This window comes from Melozone crissalis, unplaced genomic scaffold (assembly GCF_028551555.1).
Source record: "Melozone crissalis strain CALT ecotype California unplaced genomic scaffold, PUWL_Pcris_2 ptg000014l_1, whole genome shotgun sequence".
Classification (NCBI taxonomy): domain Eukaryota; kingdom Metazoa; phylum Chordata; class Aves; order Passeriformes; family Passerellidae; genus Melozone; species Melozone crissalis.
Genome location: NW_026535792.1, coordinates 3,031,719 through 3,047,317, shown reverse-complemented (window position 1 = coordinate 3,047,317; position 15,599 = coordinate 3,031,719). Strand labels below are relative to the sequence as shown.

At 47.6% G+C, this 15,599-nt stretch overlaps 1 protein-coding gene across 2 annotated transcripts in view; it reads left to right on the top strand.

The window, feature by feature from the left end:
* The first annotated feature begins 559 nt into the window (after positions 1-559).
* ALDH1A3 (aldehyde dehydrogenase 1 family member A3) overlaps positions 560-15,599 on the top strand; it is a 30,730-nt gene continuing 15,690 nt past the window's right edge. Inside the window, exons 1-6 of one of the 2 annotated variants that reach the window (XM_054272743.1) lie at positions 560-658; positions 4,026-4,130; positions 9,433-9,573; positions 11,209-11,338; positions 12,526-12,587; positions 15,449-15,577. In XM_054272743.1, the coding sequence (XP_054128718.1) occupies positions 560-658; positions 4,026-4,130; positions 9,433-9,573; positions 11,209-11,338; positions 12,526-12,587; positions 15,449-15,577 (666 nt within the window). The remainder of the gene's footprint in view (positions 659-4,025; positions 4,131-9,432; positions 9,574-11,208; positions 11,339-12,525; positions 12,588-15,448; positions 15,578-15,599) is intronic. The other variant, XM_054272745.1, reaches the window with a different exon arrangement.

Genomic DNA, 15,599 nt, shown 5'->3' with positions numbered 1-15,599 from the left:
TGTGGGGAGCGATGTCCGAGCTGTGTGTGGAGCTCTGAGGGAGCCCTGCAGGAGCGCTGAGGGGAGCACTGCAGGGACACCACGGGGAGTCCTGAAAGAGCAATGTCCGAGCCCCTTCGGGAGCCCTGAGAAACTCTGTGGGATCCCTGCGGGGAACTCGGTGGGATTCTGTGGAGAGCCCTTCGGGGAACCGTTTATAGCCTGAGGGGAATCCCTTGAGACATTGAGTAGGATCCCTTGCAACCCTTTGGGATCCTGAGGGGAGGATTCCTTTGGGATCCCGTGAGTCCCTTGGGGAGCCCTTTGCGAGCGCTGTGGGGACCCCGCGGCGGCGCGCGGGCGCCCCCCCCGCCCCTGCGGCGCGCGCGGAGCCTCGGCGGGGCGGCGCCGCCCGTCACCTGCGGCCGCGCGAGGGGCCGGGGCGGGGCGCGGGGGCGGGGCCGGCGCGCGAGGCGGGGGGCGGCGGCCAATGGGGGCGGGCGGGCGGCTCGCGCGGCGCTCTTAAGGCGGCGCGGGCGCTGTCAGCGGGCAGAAGGCGCGCGGGTTCGACGGCGGGGCCATGGCAGCCCTCAACGGCGCAGTGGAGAACGGGCAGCCCGACAAGAAAGTGCCTCCGCTGCCGCGGCCCCTGCGCAGCCTGGAGGTGAAATACACCAAGGTGAGCCCGCCAGGCATGGGGCGCTGGGGAGCGGGTGGGCTTCGCCGTGCTGTCGCCGATGTTTAGTGGAGTCAGGGTGGTGGTGAGGTGTTATATTCTTAATACAAAATTTTCACCCTCAGTGTTGTTTTTCTTAGCTTCTTTTATTCCTTCTGCTGCCTGAGACAGTAGGTTTATAAGGGTTTGAGGTTGAGAAAGCAGATGACAGTGATGTTTCTAATGGAGCAACACTTGCCCCAATCCCTAATGCCCAAAACCTAATTTTTTCTTTTTAATAAAATATCTCTTCCAAAGCTGTTGCTCTGCCCCAGGCGCCCTGGGCTCCTCTCCCTGGCTGTGGTGTCTAACACCATCTTCCCCTCCCAACCCACCCGTGAACGCCTCCAGCTCCCCGCTGGCGCTCAGCAAAATCCGATTTGGATGGGGTGAGCCTGGGCAGGGCGAGGAAGGTTTTATCCCTCGGAGCCGCTTGCTGGGGTCGTGTTCCAGCGTCCTTGACCCACAGCTCCCCTGCGGGGAGGTGGCTCGGTGCCAGTGGTGGATTTGGGTGGTGGCGAGCCCAGGGCCGGTGTCCGTCAGGACTGGGCCTTGTGGAAAGGCTCTGCCATGAGAATGGAGCATCCTGCAGCCCCAGAGAGGAGCAGTGCTCGTGTTGGTGGCTCTTCATCCCAGCTCCATGGCCTCCCCACGGGATGAGGAGTCGGGCACTGAGCCCACACAAACTCTCACGTCTCCGCTCTCCATTGAGCTTCCCTTTAAACAGTCGCTCCTGACCTTTTGGTATAAACCAAAGGCTCCTGAGCTTGGTATCTGTGTCCCTCAGAGGTGGGGCTGGCTTGGAGCTGAGCAGGGCTGCAGAAATCCCTGCTCCCAGTGCCGCTGTAGCTCTGCGATCGCCGAGTCGCTTTTTGTTCCACAACAGCCTGACCCGCTGCCTTGCGCAGTGGGGAGAGCGTCAGGCTGGTTACTGCTGAGGAGCCTCTGCTGCCATAATTTCAACTTTGTGCCCAGACTAAAAGAGCTGCAGGGGCTGAATGAGTGTGTTACTGTTGCATTTTTATGTTAAGTATTAAGAAAAAACAAAATTCGAAGCTCATTTCCTTGTAGCGAGAAGGAGTGAACAGCGATAGTTTGTCCGGTGAGGTGTTGATTTGAATTATGCATCCAAAGTGTGCTGAAAGATTAGCAATTAGGAGTAATCAGTGCACTAGATTAATTTTTTTAACATCCAAAATTTATCTGCCCTTTATTTGTCAGATAAACTTGTCATTTAGCAGCAAATTGGGTCTGCAGCTGCTGGTTGCAGAATGGCGTAATGCAGCACAAACAGCTCCTTCCTGCGTCCAAAATGGACACGGCCATTTGAGTTCTTCTTAAACATCCAAATGTTCTGGTTTTTGTTATTTTTATTGTTGTGAACACTTTTAAACACTCCTTGGGGATCTTATCCTGCAGCCGTGTGTGTTTTCAAACATGCAGTTTATGCTCCACAGTTTTGCCAGAGACTGTGAGGGCTGAAAGAGTCAAGGTTGTATCTTTAAAGTGGAAACCAACATAAATTAAAAGTGTGAGTTTGATGTTTGATCTGATGCTCCCGGTGCATCTGAGAAAATAATGAGCAGCAGTCAATTTTCATAAAACTGTGAGGGGTTTTGTGCAAGCTCTGAGTTTCACCAGATGTTTACAGCTGACAGCATGGTTCCCTCTGCTTGGAGGAGATTTTTATTCTTGGTTCTACCAGTTATGGGGCTGGGGGAGAGGCAAAGTTTTTCAACAAAGATCTTTCTTATAGAGCAGCTTAGTGCTTGTCATGGGTGTGTGATGGAAGTGATCTGTCCACAATTGCTTGTCTCAAATTCTGGCTATGAAGCGTGAACTGTGGATATACTGTTCAATTTGATTTCAACTTCTGGCACCAAGGACTCGTGATATGTGGTGGATTCTCAGAATGATGCCAGTGTATATGTTACATTTAAAACAGCCTGATCCTGTCACTCTGGTGTTTTACTGCTTTAGTAGGAACATCACTTTCCCACAGAATTAGTGTTGAATGCAAAGGGAAAATCAGTATCCTTCCCAATCCTTAGTTTGTGAGCATATACCTGATATTGTAATTTTATGGTTCCTGTCATATTTCCCACATTTATAGTACAACTTTTCTTCATTAGGGAAATAAAGGAAAACTGGGGTTAAAATGTGTAAATGCTAAAATGTAGCACTTGGGTAACAGGGGTAGTTTGGGAGCACTGCTGTCCTAAACAGGAGTTAATATTTCTAACACTGTATCTTTTCTTGTGACTTTCCTTGGCAACATTTTTTGTGAAATTTTCTTTTTCTCAGCCTGTGTGAAACAGGTGGGTCCAGCAGTGCAGCTTCTACACCAATTACACTATGGATGCTTTTTTTTATGCAGAAATAATAAGAAAAAGTCTTTTCAGGAAAAAAAGCTGCCCAAAGAAAGAAAACTATGACCCAAAGCAGTGGGAATTCCGAATGTAAGAGATGCAACATTAATCTCCTGGTGGTGTGTAGAGACTCATAAACAAGATTGCAAATGTGGATGGCTTCCAAATAAAAGTACTAGCTTACGGCCACTAGCAGGCTACTAATAAAGATTACTTCATCTAATCTTATTTAAAGTATATTTATAAAATATAACACTGCCAAGTCAGATCACAGCGTGGATAAGATGCATGTTGAATCAATTAATTGTATATAGGTATTCATGCTCTGTTTACAGTGAGTAACAACACTCCAGTATTTAATGCATTTTCAGTTACGCAACGCTGGGACTGTTTGTTCTTGCTCTGGAAATGCAATATTTTGAAACACTTAAATCTTGTCACAGATGACTCCAAGTGATGTGGGAGGCTTGATCTGGCCTGCGACAAGGCATGGTGGGGTAGAGCCAAGCCAGAACCCTCCTCCTGCAGACACTGCCAGAGGGGAGCAGGCTGTGGAGGTGGCCCAGGGCAGGGCACCAACAGCCAAGTAATAATTGTGCAGCAACATGGGGCAGGGGGCTCCTTCTGCCTCAACCATGCAATTTCTCTTGGGGTCTGCTTGCTGATCCCGTGGAGATGTAGTTCAAAAACTGCCCATTTCTCACTGCCAAATCCCAGTGTTGTTCTCTGTGGGACCTGTGCTCTGCCTTCCTCTGCCTCAAAACTTACTGGGTGCACAAGGTTTGTAGAAATGCTTCTGTACTGCCAGCAGTCCCTTGGAGAGAGCCTGAGCACACTTGACTCTGCCGTGGATGGAAGTTGAAGAGCCTCTGGACCTTTGAAGAGCGCTTGTGGGTCTTTTTTGTCTATATAAGTTGTTTTTCTTTCTTCTGCCCATCCCACTCCCCTTGCTCTCTCTTCAGATATTTATTAACAACGAATGGCACGAGTCTACAAGTGGAAAGAAGTTCCCCACCTACAACCCTTCAACTCTGGAGAAAATCTGTGACATTGAGGAAGGAGATAAGGTAAGTGTTGTTGGACAAGCAGTGCAAAAGACATTTTCCAGGGGATTTCTTTTTGTAGGGAAGCACACAGAGGAAAAGCTGGCTTTTAACAGTAGCATCCATCAGGCCAGCCTGGGCCGGAGGTCTGGGACACTGGATGTGCTGCTCAAGAATGACATGGGCTGGGTGGCATCAGTCCTGTCCAGCTTGTCAGAGGCACTTTCCCTGGTAGGAGCTGGCTGCTGAACACTGTCAGAGGAATGAGACTGAGCATCATTCTTGTGCCATAGACTGGAAGGAAGTAGCCAGCCTGAGGAAATAGCAATGATGGTGTGTGCTCACCCCTGACAGGTTTTGGGCCCTGTGTTGGGGGTGGTTTTTACCCCAGCTGCAGGGCAGCCTGTTGGAGACACTGAACTGAAACCCCCCCCTTTTTAAAACACAAATAACCTGAGTGCTTGGGGGAATTTAAATTTGGTCATGCAAACATTGACCACTTGCTGCTGGAGATGTGGTGCTGCTTTTCTAGCTGGTGTTGTGGGTTCTGGTCTCCTGCACAAATGTGGCAGCTCTCACTAAAACCAAGCCAGTATCTCAAGAGCTTTAGTAGTCTCTAGTGTGCTGGAGAGTAACCTGAGATCTTACTGCTTGGGTTTGGTAACAGCCTGAGGTGAGGAACAATCACATGTGACAATTTTTGTCCAAAACAGCTCATCACATATGGGCCAACTGGTCTGACCTATGGAAAAGAGCTGGGCCAACATCTGGCTTTGTGCAGGAAGTCATGGGAAGGTGATTCACAGCTGCTGTGCCGTGCCAGGGCTTTGGTAGCTCATTGCTGTGGGCAGTAAGTGATGGGCAGTGTGGCCATTTCTGCCTGCACTGACTTCTTTTTCTTGGTATTTAAGCTTGTCCAGTGCTTGTGAGGCAGCCTCCAAGACTTACTGCCACTGGGGATCTGTGCATCCATGGGGCAATTACACATTGAGGCAGAACCAAACATTATGTGTCATTTCTTTATCCTGACTGGGTAGGACACAACTGTGTTTAATTGCAGTGGCATGTAAACAGTGGAATTGAAGCTGACTCTGATGCAACTGTATTTTGATAGGCAGAAACCATGACGTGGTTATTGTTCCCTGAGCTAAGTGTCTCCTCAAGCAGCTATAGAGTATTATGTGTGCAGTTTGTGCTTGCTTCTCAATGTTGGCTAAAGAAAATTGTTATGCAGAAACAACAGGCCAGTTTTGCCTCCTTGAGATTTGTCCCTGTCTGAATTCAGCTTCTAGCTTGCAGGAGGGTCACTGTAAACTTTTCCAGGCAGTGAAGATCTCTTCCCCTGAGTACTCAGTACAGGTGAGTGATTTCTTAGTGGAAATTGCAGCCAAAAATGTAAGCTAGCTGTGCTTTGGGTGCTGAGAGCCTCTTCTACATCACACCTTTTAAAAAGAATATTTTGGTCTAACTAGATTTTTCCAAGAAACTGAGTGGGGAGTAGACCTGGATCTGGATTAATTAAAAAGAGTTAATGGGTGACAACCATCCCCAACTAGCTGTTTGCTTTCTGGTGTGGCATTTGACCACATCCCACCCTCTTCTGGCAGACCAAGGTCCCTGAGGCTTCCCTTGCTCTGGTTTGTCCCACTCTGGGGCTGTAACTCCAGTCTGCTGCAGTCACCACAGGAAGTGGTGAGTTGTGCTCAGTGGTGCCTTGTCCCCCTGTTCTTGCTGTGCTGGCCAGTGCCACTGCAGGGGTGGCAGCTCCTGCTGCTGCCTTCAGCTGTGCTCTGCCAATGTTGGGCTGGGAGCAGAGCTCCCCTTCCCAAGCCCTGAACACAAACCTGCCCCTCCCTGGCCACGCAGAGTGTTTTGCTCAGGCTGCACGTGAGGGGTGGAAATTTGGCAGCCGATATCTCACGATGACAGTTTAGTCTGGTGCTGAAACTTGGCCAATGCTTCATAAGCCTAGAAGCAAAGGTTTTGTTGTCTGTTCTTTAGTTAGAGAATTGTCCCTTGATGGGACAGTTGAGGGATAAAGAGAAGTCTGTGTGGGAAAAGACGCCCTGAAAATAAAATGGTGGAAGTTTCCATTGAATGCTGGAATATATCTGACAAATAAAAGCTTAGTGTCCAACTGTTTGCCAGGTTGATAATGGAAAAGGAGTAACGCTGGTGCTGTCCCTAACACTTGGAGACAGGCTTTTTCCTTCTAGCAGCTTGCTGACATCCATCAAGGACAGGGGAGAAGTGCTCCTTCCTCAAAGCAGTGCCCAGCTCAGAGCATGGGCAGCAGGTCCACAGCTGTGGCTGTCAAGTCTCTGTCATGATCGTTTCTAAACAGCTCACTCTCATGGATCTTTCAAGGATTGTGAGAGGGATTTCTTCACAGTCACCCTGTCCCCTTCAGATTGTAGTGACAGACTGAGGTAAGACCACAGCAGACTTGCAGTGCCCTCAATAATGATTTTGGACATTTCAGGCTGTTAGGATGCTGTTTGGAACTTAAAGCAATTCAATGTGTGAACTGTTTGCAGGGGAGCAGGTCAGGGAACCTCTTCTAACTGAAAAACTGTAACGTGTTCATGCCCTATGTCAGGGGAGTGCCTTTCCAAAGATGTGCACAGGGAAGGCTTTTTGAAGAAGTCAGTAGGTGAACTGAATAAAGAGGGTCCCCAGTGGGTGTGTCCATTCCTGGCACATCTCCTCACTTGGAGCACTCTGGGGCACCCTGAGATTGAAGCAGAGCAAGGCTTTTTTGCAGGTGTTTTCCCCACTCACAGAGCCAGGGGGGTGATGGTCTTCACTGTGCTGGGGCAGGAGAGAGAAAAAGAGGATGGGAAAGAAGAAAGGAGCAGCAGCGAGCAGGACTTGAGGCAGAGGAGGAAGATGGACAAGGCTGCTCAGAACAAAGAACAGTGTTCACTTTGTTCAGGGGGGGAGGTATGTGATTGTGTAACTGGGGCTTGTATCGTAATTCAAACACCCCAGGTGGCTATGAAGGTTTGCAGGCATTTCCCAACACTGCAAAGACTTTGCAATCTTAATATTCTTAGTGGAGCTTTTTATGTAATGCTCAGTAAATCTGTTATAGATCCGAGTGGAGCACCAGGATGCATGGATCTCCTCCTGCTGTGGTTTTGTGCACCACAGGCTGTTCCTGGCACCTTGACAGCTCAGAGTCACTTTGTCACGCCTTGTGCCTACCTATTGCAACATGCCTGCAATGAACATGCCATTCAGACTCCCCTAATGCCTAGTCATAACAGGATGGATTAAGAATGGCATTTCAGCCTTCCTGAAGGATTTCCTTGTTTTTGCTGGTCTCTCAGGCCTATTGAGGCTCTGCAGAAAGGCTCTCAGGATATCACTTGGTGGTGCTACCCTGAGGGTGTTCAGGGAAAGCCTGTGTGACAGTGACTGCAAGCTCTGAGCCAATGTTTGTACCCAGAATGTCTGAGAAAGATGGTTGTCTTCATTTTTGTCTCCACAGGAACTGCAGCAGGGCTCATGTGCTCCCATTTTTAGAGGCTGGGGAAGATCTGGGCATGCACTGGAGTCCTCTGCCCATGCAGTTGTCTCACTCCTGTTCTGAGTGCCAGGGTAGAGGGAAGACCCTCAGCACCAATGGCATTGTGCCACTGCAGACCCAGTTCCCTGCACATCAGTGCTCCCAGCCTGGTTGCAGAACTAATTAATTGCTGCTAAGGAAAGGCTTGTTTAAACCTGACACACTTATGTTCCTTTGCCTGCTCTGTCACATAAAATATTGCCTTCTTTCAGCTCAAGCCTTCGTTCCAGCAGGCAGGATGGGGGATATGTGAGTGTGCAGTGGCTGGTGGTGCCTTCTGGCTTTTGTGATGTGCCAATGTGAATGCAGATCAACTGCAGCAGAGTGAGCCATTCAAAGGCCTGTGGTGGCTGTGGGTGATGGCCCCAGGCAGGACCTGCCTGGCTGTGTTCAGTGGCTCTGGGCACCTCTGCCCCACCAGCACGCCTTGCTGGACCAGAGCCATCCTGTGGCTTCCCACCAGTGCTCTTCCAGAAGGATGGAACTCTTTTCCTGACATTATAGGTCAGACTGTTTCAAAGCTGTGTGATTGCTTGGTAAAGAGATGCAGCCAAATTTAATGTAAGGTGCCACTGCCTTGGGTATGATTGCAGTTGTGACCATGAAGGCAGTGTGTCTCCCTACAACATTTTTTCTGGATTGAGCACCACACATCCCCTCCTGTGAGGGGGATCTGGCCAGACCTTATTGAATCAGTGCAGAGGCTCATTTCCTAATTGAATCCAAACAAGACTTCAGAAAAGGAATAGATGAGAGCAACTGGTGTAGTGCTGGGAGGAATGATCAAGGTCTGACACCCTCCCTCCTTTCCCAGCCTTTTGAGCCAGGTATTGCAGTGAGGTGCAAGGTCTCCATCAGCTGAAATGAGGCTTTACATACAGCAGGAATCTGTCCAAAGCTTTATCAATGCTTGGGGTACAGCCTTGGCCTTGTGGGTGTTGGTGGCAGTGTTCCCATAGATTCCATGGGATTGGGAGCCCTTGGCTTCACTGTTTTAATCAATGTGTGTGAGATGATGGGTGGAGTCCAGGGCATACAGTGGCCAGAGCAAATGAATGAAGCTCCAGGGGTGAAGGTGTGGGAAGAGAGGAATTTGCTCCCCATCTGGTTGGTAACTTGGTTAAACAGAGTTGGATTTGGTCCAAAGGATGGTAAAGGATGGGAGATGAAGGGACAATGGCACTCAGTGCATGTAGGGGAAATGTCTTTGTCATAGCACTGAACAGCAAAACCTTTTCCATCTGGTAGAAATGTTCTAGGAATGTGTTTAGGATCTAAGGGTGATTTTTGGTGTGTTAACTGCCTTGGCATGGGCTCCAGGGGAACTGGATGGTGGGATCTGAGCTGTAATTACTTCCCTGGGTAAAATCTTGATCTCATGGGGGATTTTCCTGCCCACACTTGTTTAGAGGAGGCTAATTCATGTAGGCCAGTGGCCTGTCATGATTCTTCATCCTCCCCCAGTGTCACATCCTGTATTGGCAGGAACATGATTCTGGATTATTTTATAAACAAGTCAGTTACATTAAATTACCCTTGAAAGACCCAATTGGTACTCAGACCTCAAGGTTGTTTATGAGCCCAGGCCAAACATAAAACATGTTCCAGGCTTGAATTCAAATCCAGGAGTGAAATGAAAGTGGTTTTGTTAGACAACTTGGTTTTGGCCACCACAGCACCAACTAGGAGGGTTTCTATGCCATTGTCCAGCTCCTTCCCTGTAACCTGAGGTTTTCCTGTGTGTGTGTTGTGTAGCCTGATGTGGACAATGCAGTGGAGGCAGCGAAGGCAGCGTTCCAGAGGGGCTCTCCATGGAGACAGATGGATGCCCCAAGCAGAGGACGACTCCTGCACAAGCTGGCTGATCTCCTGGAGAGGGACAGAGTCATCCTGGCAGTGAGTACTGGGAGCAGTGATAAGCCAGCAACAGCTGGCTCTGGTGTATCCCCATCTACCTAATGTTTTTCTGTTCTCTCCCTTCATGAAGGGCAGAAGGCAGGAGTCATGGCTTTGTTCCTTTTTCTGCAGGACTTTGGGGGTTTTAGAAGGCTGTCAGTTCTTCTACATAGTTGATTTTTGCAGAACTTCAGCTAGTTATTGAAGTGATTAAATATATTAATACTTAAAATGTGCTCAGTTGGTAAAAGCCTTTGGACTCTACAGGCCTTATGTGTCTTTCCAAATGGCACCCAGAGATCTCAGCTTAGGGCTGCTGTCTATCTCCAACCAAGCTCTTGGATCTCAGCACTCTCCAGCCCAGGGAAATGCATTTATGACACTCCATGCTGTCAGATGTGCAGGTAACTGAGCCAGTGCCCTGCTGAGGTCAGTGGGAATTGACACCTGTGTGACTGTTTTGAGCTGGGTCTCTTTCCCCAACACAGTGTCACTCAACCACATGACAGCCTTCAGTTTCAGCAGGACAAAACCAAAACATTTTGTTCTGAAGACAGTTCTGGGCATCAAGTAAGAGGGAAGAAAAGAAATACAGATATATGTGTGTATGTGAATAAACCCTGTTTATTTTCTGCTCACTTTTTGATGTGACTTTGGGACACCCTACTTTTCCCTTAACCAGAACACACTTCAAGCTTGCTGTGGTCCTTTTGGTCTGGAGGGCTTGTCTGGCATTGCTGTTTGCACTGCAGAAATCCAGCCCTGGCTGCCTTGGCTGTGTGCTTAGCAATGACTTATACAAATCAGTTGATTTAGCAGACATTCAGTGGATAACAATTCTTGCCATTCCAAGGGGAATGTCTGTTTGAGTGCTGTTTGGACCCTGATGTCTGTGGAGCATGACAGGGTATGACTTCATGTGTAAACAAAGATGTTTCAATCTACCAGGGGATAGTACTTCCTTTATGGATGTGCTGGCCATTTGCACCAATATCCCATTTAATGACCTGAGTGGAGAACAAAGCATTCCCTGAGCTAATGTCCAGAACAGTGTGAGGGACACGGGCTCAGCCTGGACTTTGTTTAGAGCTGATCAGCACCAGTGCAGGTTCAGTGGGGCAAATTTTGCCTTGCCCTGGGCTCAGCACAGATAGGAGCCCAGAGGTTACTTTACCAGAAGGCTTTTCAGAGGTTGGGTTTAGGCTTATGAAGTAGAAAAATTAGATTATTTCTTTTTCTAATAGAAGGAAAGTAGCTCTGCCTGATTTCAGTGACACCATCTGGACTCCAGAACATCTGTGCTGGAAGGTCAGTTAGGGTGAAATCATGATACTCACATTGTTTCTGACCAGTGCCCCAGCCTGTATCCCACCCACACTCACCTTCTGGAGGCTTCTGGAAGGTGCCCCTGAACAAAGCAGCTCGTGTGCACATTAGTTACTGTGTCTGCTTTCCCTTCTGCATTATTTGTATTAACAAGCTCATTCTCTAAATATTAGAGGAGGGAAGAACATTCCATGTCTTCAGAACAAGGCACAATAAAGCTGATGAGAGAGTTTTTTAAAAGCTCTTTCTTAAGAAAAAAACCCCAAAACATTGACTTGTCTGACAGTGCATGCACATTGGTTTTTTCAGACTCTGGAAACAATGGACACAGGAAAACCTTTCCTGCAGGCTTATTTCATTGACCTGGAAGGCTGCATCAAAACCCTGCGGTACTACGCTGGATGGGCTGATAAAATTCAGGGCAGAACTATTCCAGTGGGTGAGTACCTTCAGAGCTGGGATGGGATCAGGCTTGAGGGGGAGGGAGATCCATGGAAAGGCTGGCACTGAAAGCCTGCAAAAATAGCCTGCACTTCCTTTCTATCTCAGGATGCATTTTCAGCAGATGTGTTTCAATATTGAAACTAATGGGAGAACTTGGTTAATGCCTGGATAGATCTCTGGGAAATAATGTGTGGGCTCTTCTGTTGCATTTTTAACAGAGAAACTTTTGGTCAGGGCAGTCACACAGAGAAAACACTTTGGTCCAGGTATAGAAGTTCAAATATGGTTTTGGTGAGAGCAAGTTAAGAGAATGGATGTCCTTGTGGCATGATGAGCAATATGGAGTATTTTCAAATTTGGCCTCTTTTGTCCCTGCATGTGGGTGATCACTGAGGCTGTGTGAAGGACAGACACTGCAGACAGAAATTAGTCACCAGAGGCTTTGGAGGGCTGAGCTAGTTCAGGCTGTGCAGACAGCAAAAGGAGCCATGTCAGTCATATAAACTGAGATTTGTCACCCTCATTCAGAGTCGTGTAAAGCTTTGCTTGTCTGGACACTCCTTGTTTGTCCTGATTTGAAATCACTTTGAAAAAGCATCATTAGAAATGTTCTTGCTCTCTGTCACATCTTCCCAAAGAAACTGGGTGTTCAGCAAGAATGAATTTGAAAGGCAAATGGTCTTCCTGCTTTCTCTATGAAAGAGCAGCAGCAGTATTTTAAGGTGAATGGTACTGCTTTAGTTCCAGAGTTTCATCTTGTTATGATTTCTTACCAGGAGTGTAATTCCTGTCACACTGAACAGGATTCCTGCATAAAGTGGGTTTTAAAGCTCTCTCCCTCAGGGAGACAGGTGCTTTGTGCTTTTCAGTAGGACACAATCTGAAGGAAATTTGTTTGCTCATATCAGTGTGATAATGAGTTATCCTGCCCTCAGCCTCAACACAGGGAGTTTGCAGAAGGAACTGAACCCTGGATTTAAAAGGTTCCTGTGTGACTGTGAGTGGTGTTTGGCTTTCAGGCTGGCACAAGACCTGTACTCAGATCTTCATCTGGACAAAGCCATGAGTCAGGATGAACAGACAGTGTTCTCTGTCTAACAGGGGCTTAGTTCTGTCCCCAGCACACCTTCTGTAAAAGTGAGGATTTTGACTGTGTTGTGCCCTTTTACTCTTGTCTTGCAGATGAGAATTTTGTCTGTTTCACCCGGCACGAGCCCATGGGTGTCTGTGGAGCCATAACCCCAGTAAGTGACAGTGCTGGTGCCCTGCATCTTGCACAGAACTGGAAATTCCATGTGCTCTCTATCCTGCCCTGCAGCCTTGTGCTGCCTGGCTAAGCACAGCTGTTCTGCAGGGAACTCCCATCTCCGTGGCCTGATGTAGTTTTGTGTTTTACCCCCATGCCAATTGCTCTTGGCAACAGGAGTGCTCTGCAGTGGAAGGGTGGGTCCCCTAATCAGATGCTCTGTGGCTCTCTGAGGCTGACACCAATCACCAGAGAGCAGTCAGAGCTCTGACTCTCACACTGCTGGGACAACCAGCTCGTCATGAGGAGTGCTGGCTTTCTGCTGCCTCGTGCTGATGCATAGTTTTGGGTTTTAAATCATATCCATTATCAATTAATTGTGTCTGGCTGCTTTCTGAGCTTTCTGGGATTAAAATTTCTGGGATGAATAGTTTTCTTTTCCTTGAGGTCTCATTCTCTGCTGAGGGGACAGTGTGGCCAGCTCTTGGAATGCCTCCAGTGTTAGCATGTGTTGCTTGCTCTGTTTCAACAGACAGCCAGGAAGACTTTACAGCTCATGAGAGACAGATTTTGTTCCTGTCTGGTTGTAAAATGTGGTATCCCATTTGCCTCACAAATTGTAGGATACCAAGCTTTGAATGTGGTATCCTACAATTTGTGAGGGAAATGGTGCTGTGTCAAGATTCTGTTTGGACACAGCACCAAGTCTGCCAGAGCTCAAGAAGTCTTAGGACAATGCTCTCAGACCTGTGGTGGGAGCCTTGCTGCTGTTCTGTGTAGGTCCAGGAGATGGAATTGGATGATCCCAGTGGATCCTTTCCAACTCAGGATGTTCTATGATTATATGGTACTTGGATCAATAAGAGCTCCTGGAGGGTTTTGACTTTTGAGATAAGACTGAAAGAAATGCATATCTGCTGGACCCCTAGGAATACCAGGTCTGGATCCCAAAGATGTCTGGGGAAATTCTGCTTTTTCCTTCAGCAGGACTGAATTTGTAGCCCAGGTGATGAGAGGACATGGTCTCTTTGGCAGTGTCAGGGTGAGGCAAAGTAGGAGGTTATCAAACATTTCTCTCGGTGGCTTCAGAGCTTTTCTGGCTGAGCAAGCAATGTGACTGCTGCCAAGCAGAATTTATGATTTCAGATCAAAATCTCAGGTTCCTCACACTGATCAGCAGTTAGAAGGTATTTCCCTGTCACTCTCAGCCACCTTTGGCACTCAGCAGTGCTTTGGAAGACATCCCTTTAAAAGCCTCCATGCAGGATGCTTTGGAAGGTCACTGTAGGGGACAGAGTGGGGCTTGGAAGATCTCAGGTTGACCCCAAACCAGCAATAAATACAACAGAAAGTACAGAAACAAATTCAACTTAAGATCAACACTAAGTTTGTATAAAGAATGATTGGGGTCAACAAAACCACATCTGTCTTCAGTTTACTCAGAACAAATCTTCTCCAATTTTTTTTCCCAGTTCAATCTCGATAACACCAACAGCCTCTGGGTTTGTATTTCTACTTGATTGAAAGAGATTCTGTCACTGCCCTGGCTATGTTTCCCTAGCGCAATTACCAGTCCTCCCTTTGTCCTATGGCTTGACTATATTTTAATAATATTTTATTTTTATTTAGCTAGAGAAGTTCTTAGGAAGTGCAGCATATGGCTGATTTTTATCCCAAGGTGATATCATGAGGCAGCCCTGGAGTCCTTCACTGTTACTTTCACCAGGCACTGCAGCAGAAAGCTCCTAATGGAGGGATTTCATGCTCTGAAACTGTAGAAAAGCAGTGTAGGTGTAAATGGCTCAAGCTGCCAGGCCTCCAAGAAAACTTAGGAGAAAGAGACAAATGGGCAAGTTATGGGATGTGGCCATTGGAGAAGATCACTGAGATGGAACAGGTCTGGGGAAAAGGGTGAAGCAAGTTGAAGAATAACACTTGAGACCAAATTCTGCTTTGTCTCAGGGTTAGAATAGAACTCGTGGTTCAAAAGCTACACTGCTCATTTATTTGTAAGTGTGAATTTGTGGATTCCTGACATACTTGGCTTCTTTGTTGATAGCTGAAGGCCCTTGGCTTGGGTTTTGACAAGAAGTCCCCTTGCTGTTGGCCTGCTTCCATCATCCCTGAAGCAGCATTAATTATTTTTAATGAAAAAATCCTTTCTGCTGCCAAATGACCTTTCTGAGATTCAGTGTGAGCTAGATTTTCCACTTCTTGCTTAGACTCCAAGATCCCCAAATATACATGACCATGAAAGAGATTAGCACAGAGAGAACTGATGTGGACTGGTTCCTAATTCCAGATTAGAAAACTAATTGGAAAGGAACAATTTACAATATGAAGGAAGTATGAGACCTCCCTTAGATTTCCATGACTGAACAAATCACTGCAGCTTCCTATTTATAAAACTGGAACTGAATGAAATTATATAACTCCTAACTACTCAGCCAGTGCTTAACAGAGGAAAAAATAGGGTTTTTTTTCATTGAGTAGTTGCATTCTTTAATTCCCCACATACAGATGCTGTACAGAAGTGATGCATCAGGAAACTGCCTCCGACACAGTATCTGTGAAGAGCCAAAATCCTACACAAAATGTGATCAAACTCCTTCAAAGAATGAGGTCACATCATGCAGAAGGTTGTCCAGCTTACAGGATTAGTGTGAGGACTGCCAGCAATATCAGGGATCTCAGGGGGAAATCAAGGAAGTTGTATTCCTTAGCCCAAGCAAACACAGCATTATAAACAGACGCTCCTCTTTGTGGCTTTCCTTTCCTCCCAGAGCTGGGAAAAGGCTGCATGGGAGTGAGTAGGTGACTGTGGCAGGCTGATCTGAGCAGTGCTTTGTGTTCTTGCAGTGGAACTTCCCCCTGCTGATGCTGGTCTGGAAGATGGCACCAGCTCTGTGCTGTGGGAACACCCTGGTCGTTAAGCCAGCTGAACAAACTCCGCTCACGGCGCTCTACATTGGCTCTCTGATCAAGGAGGTGAGGACATCTCAGCAGCCCC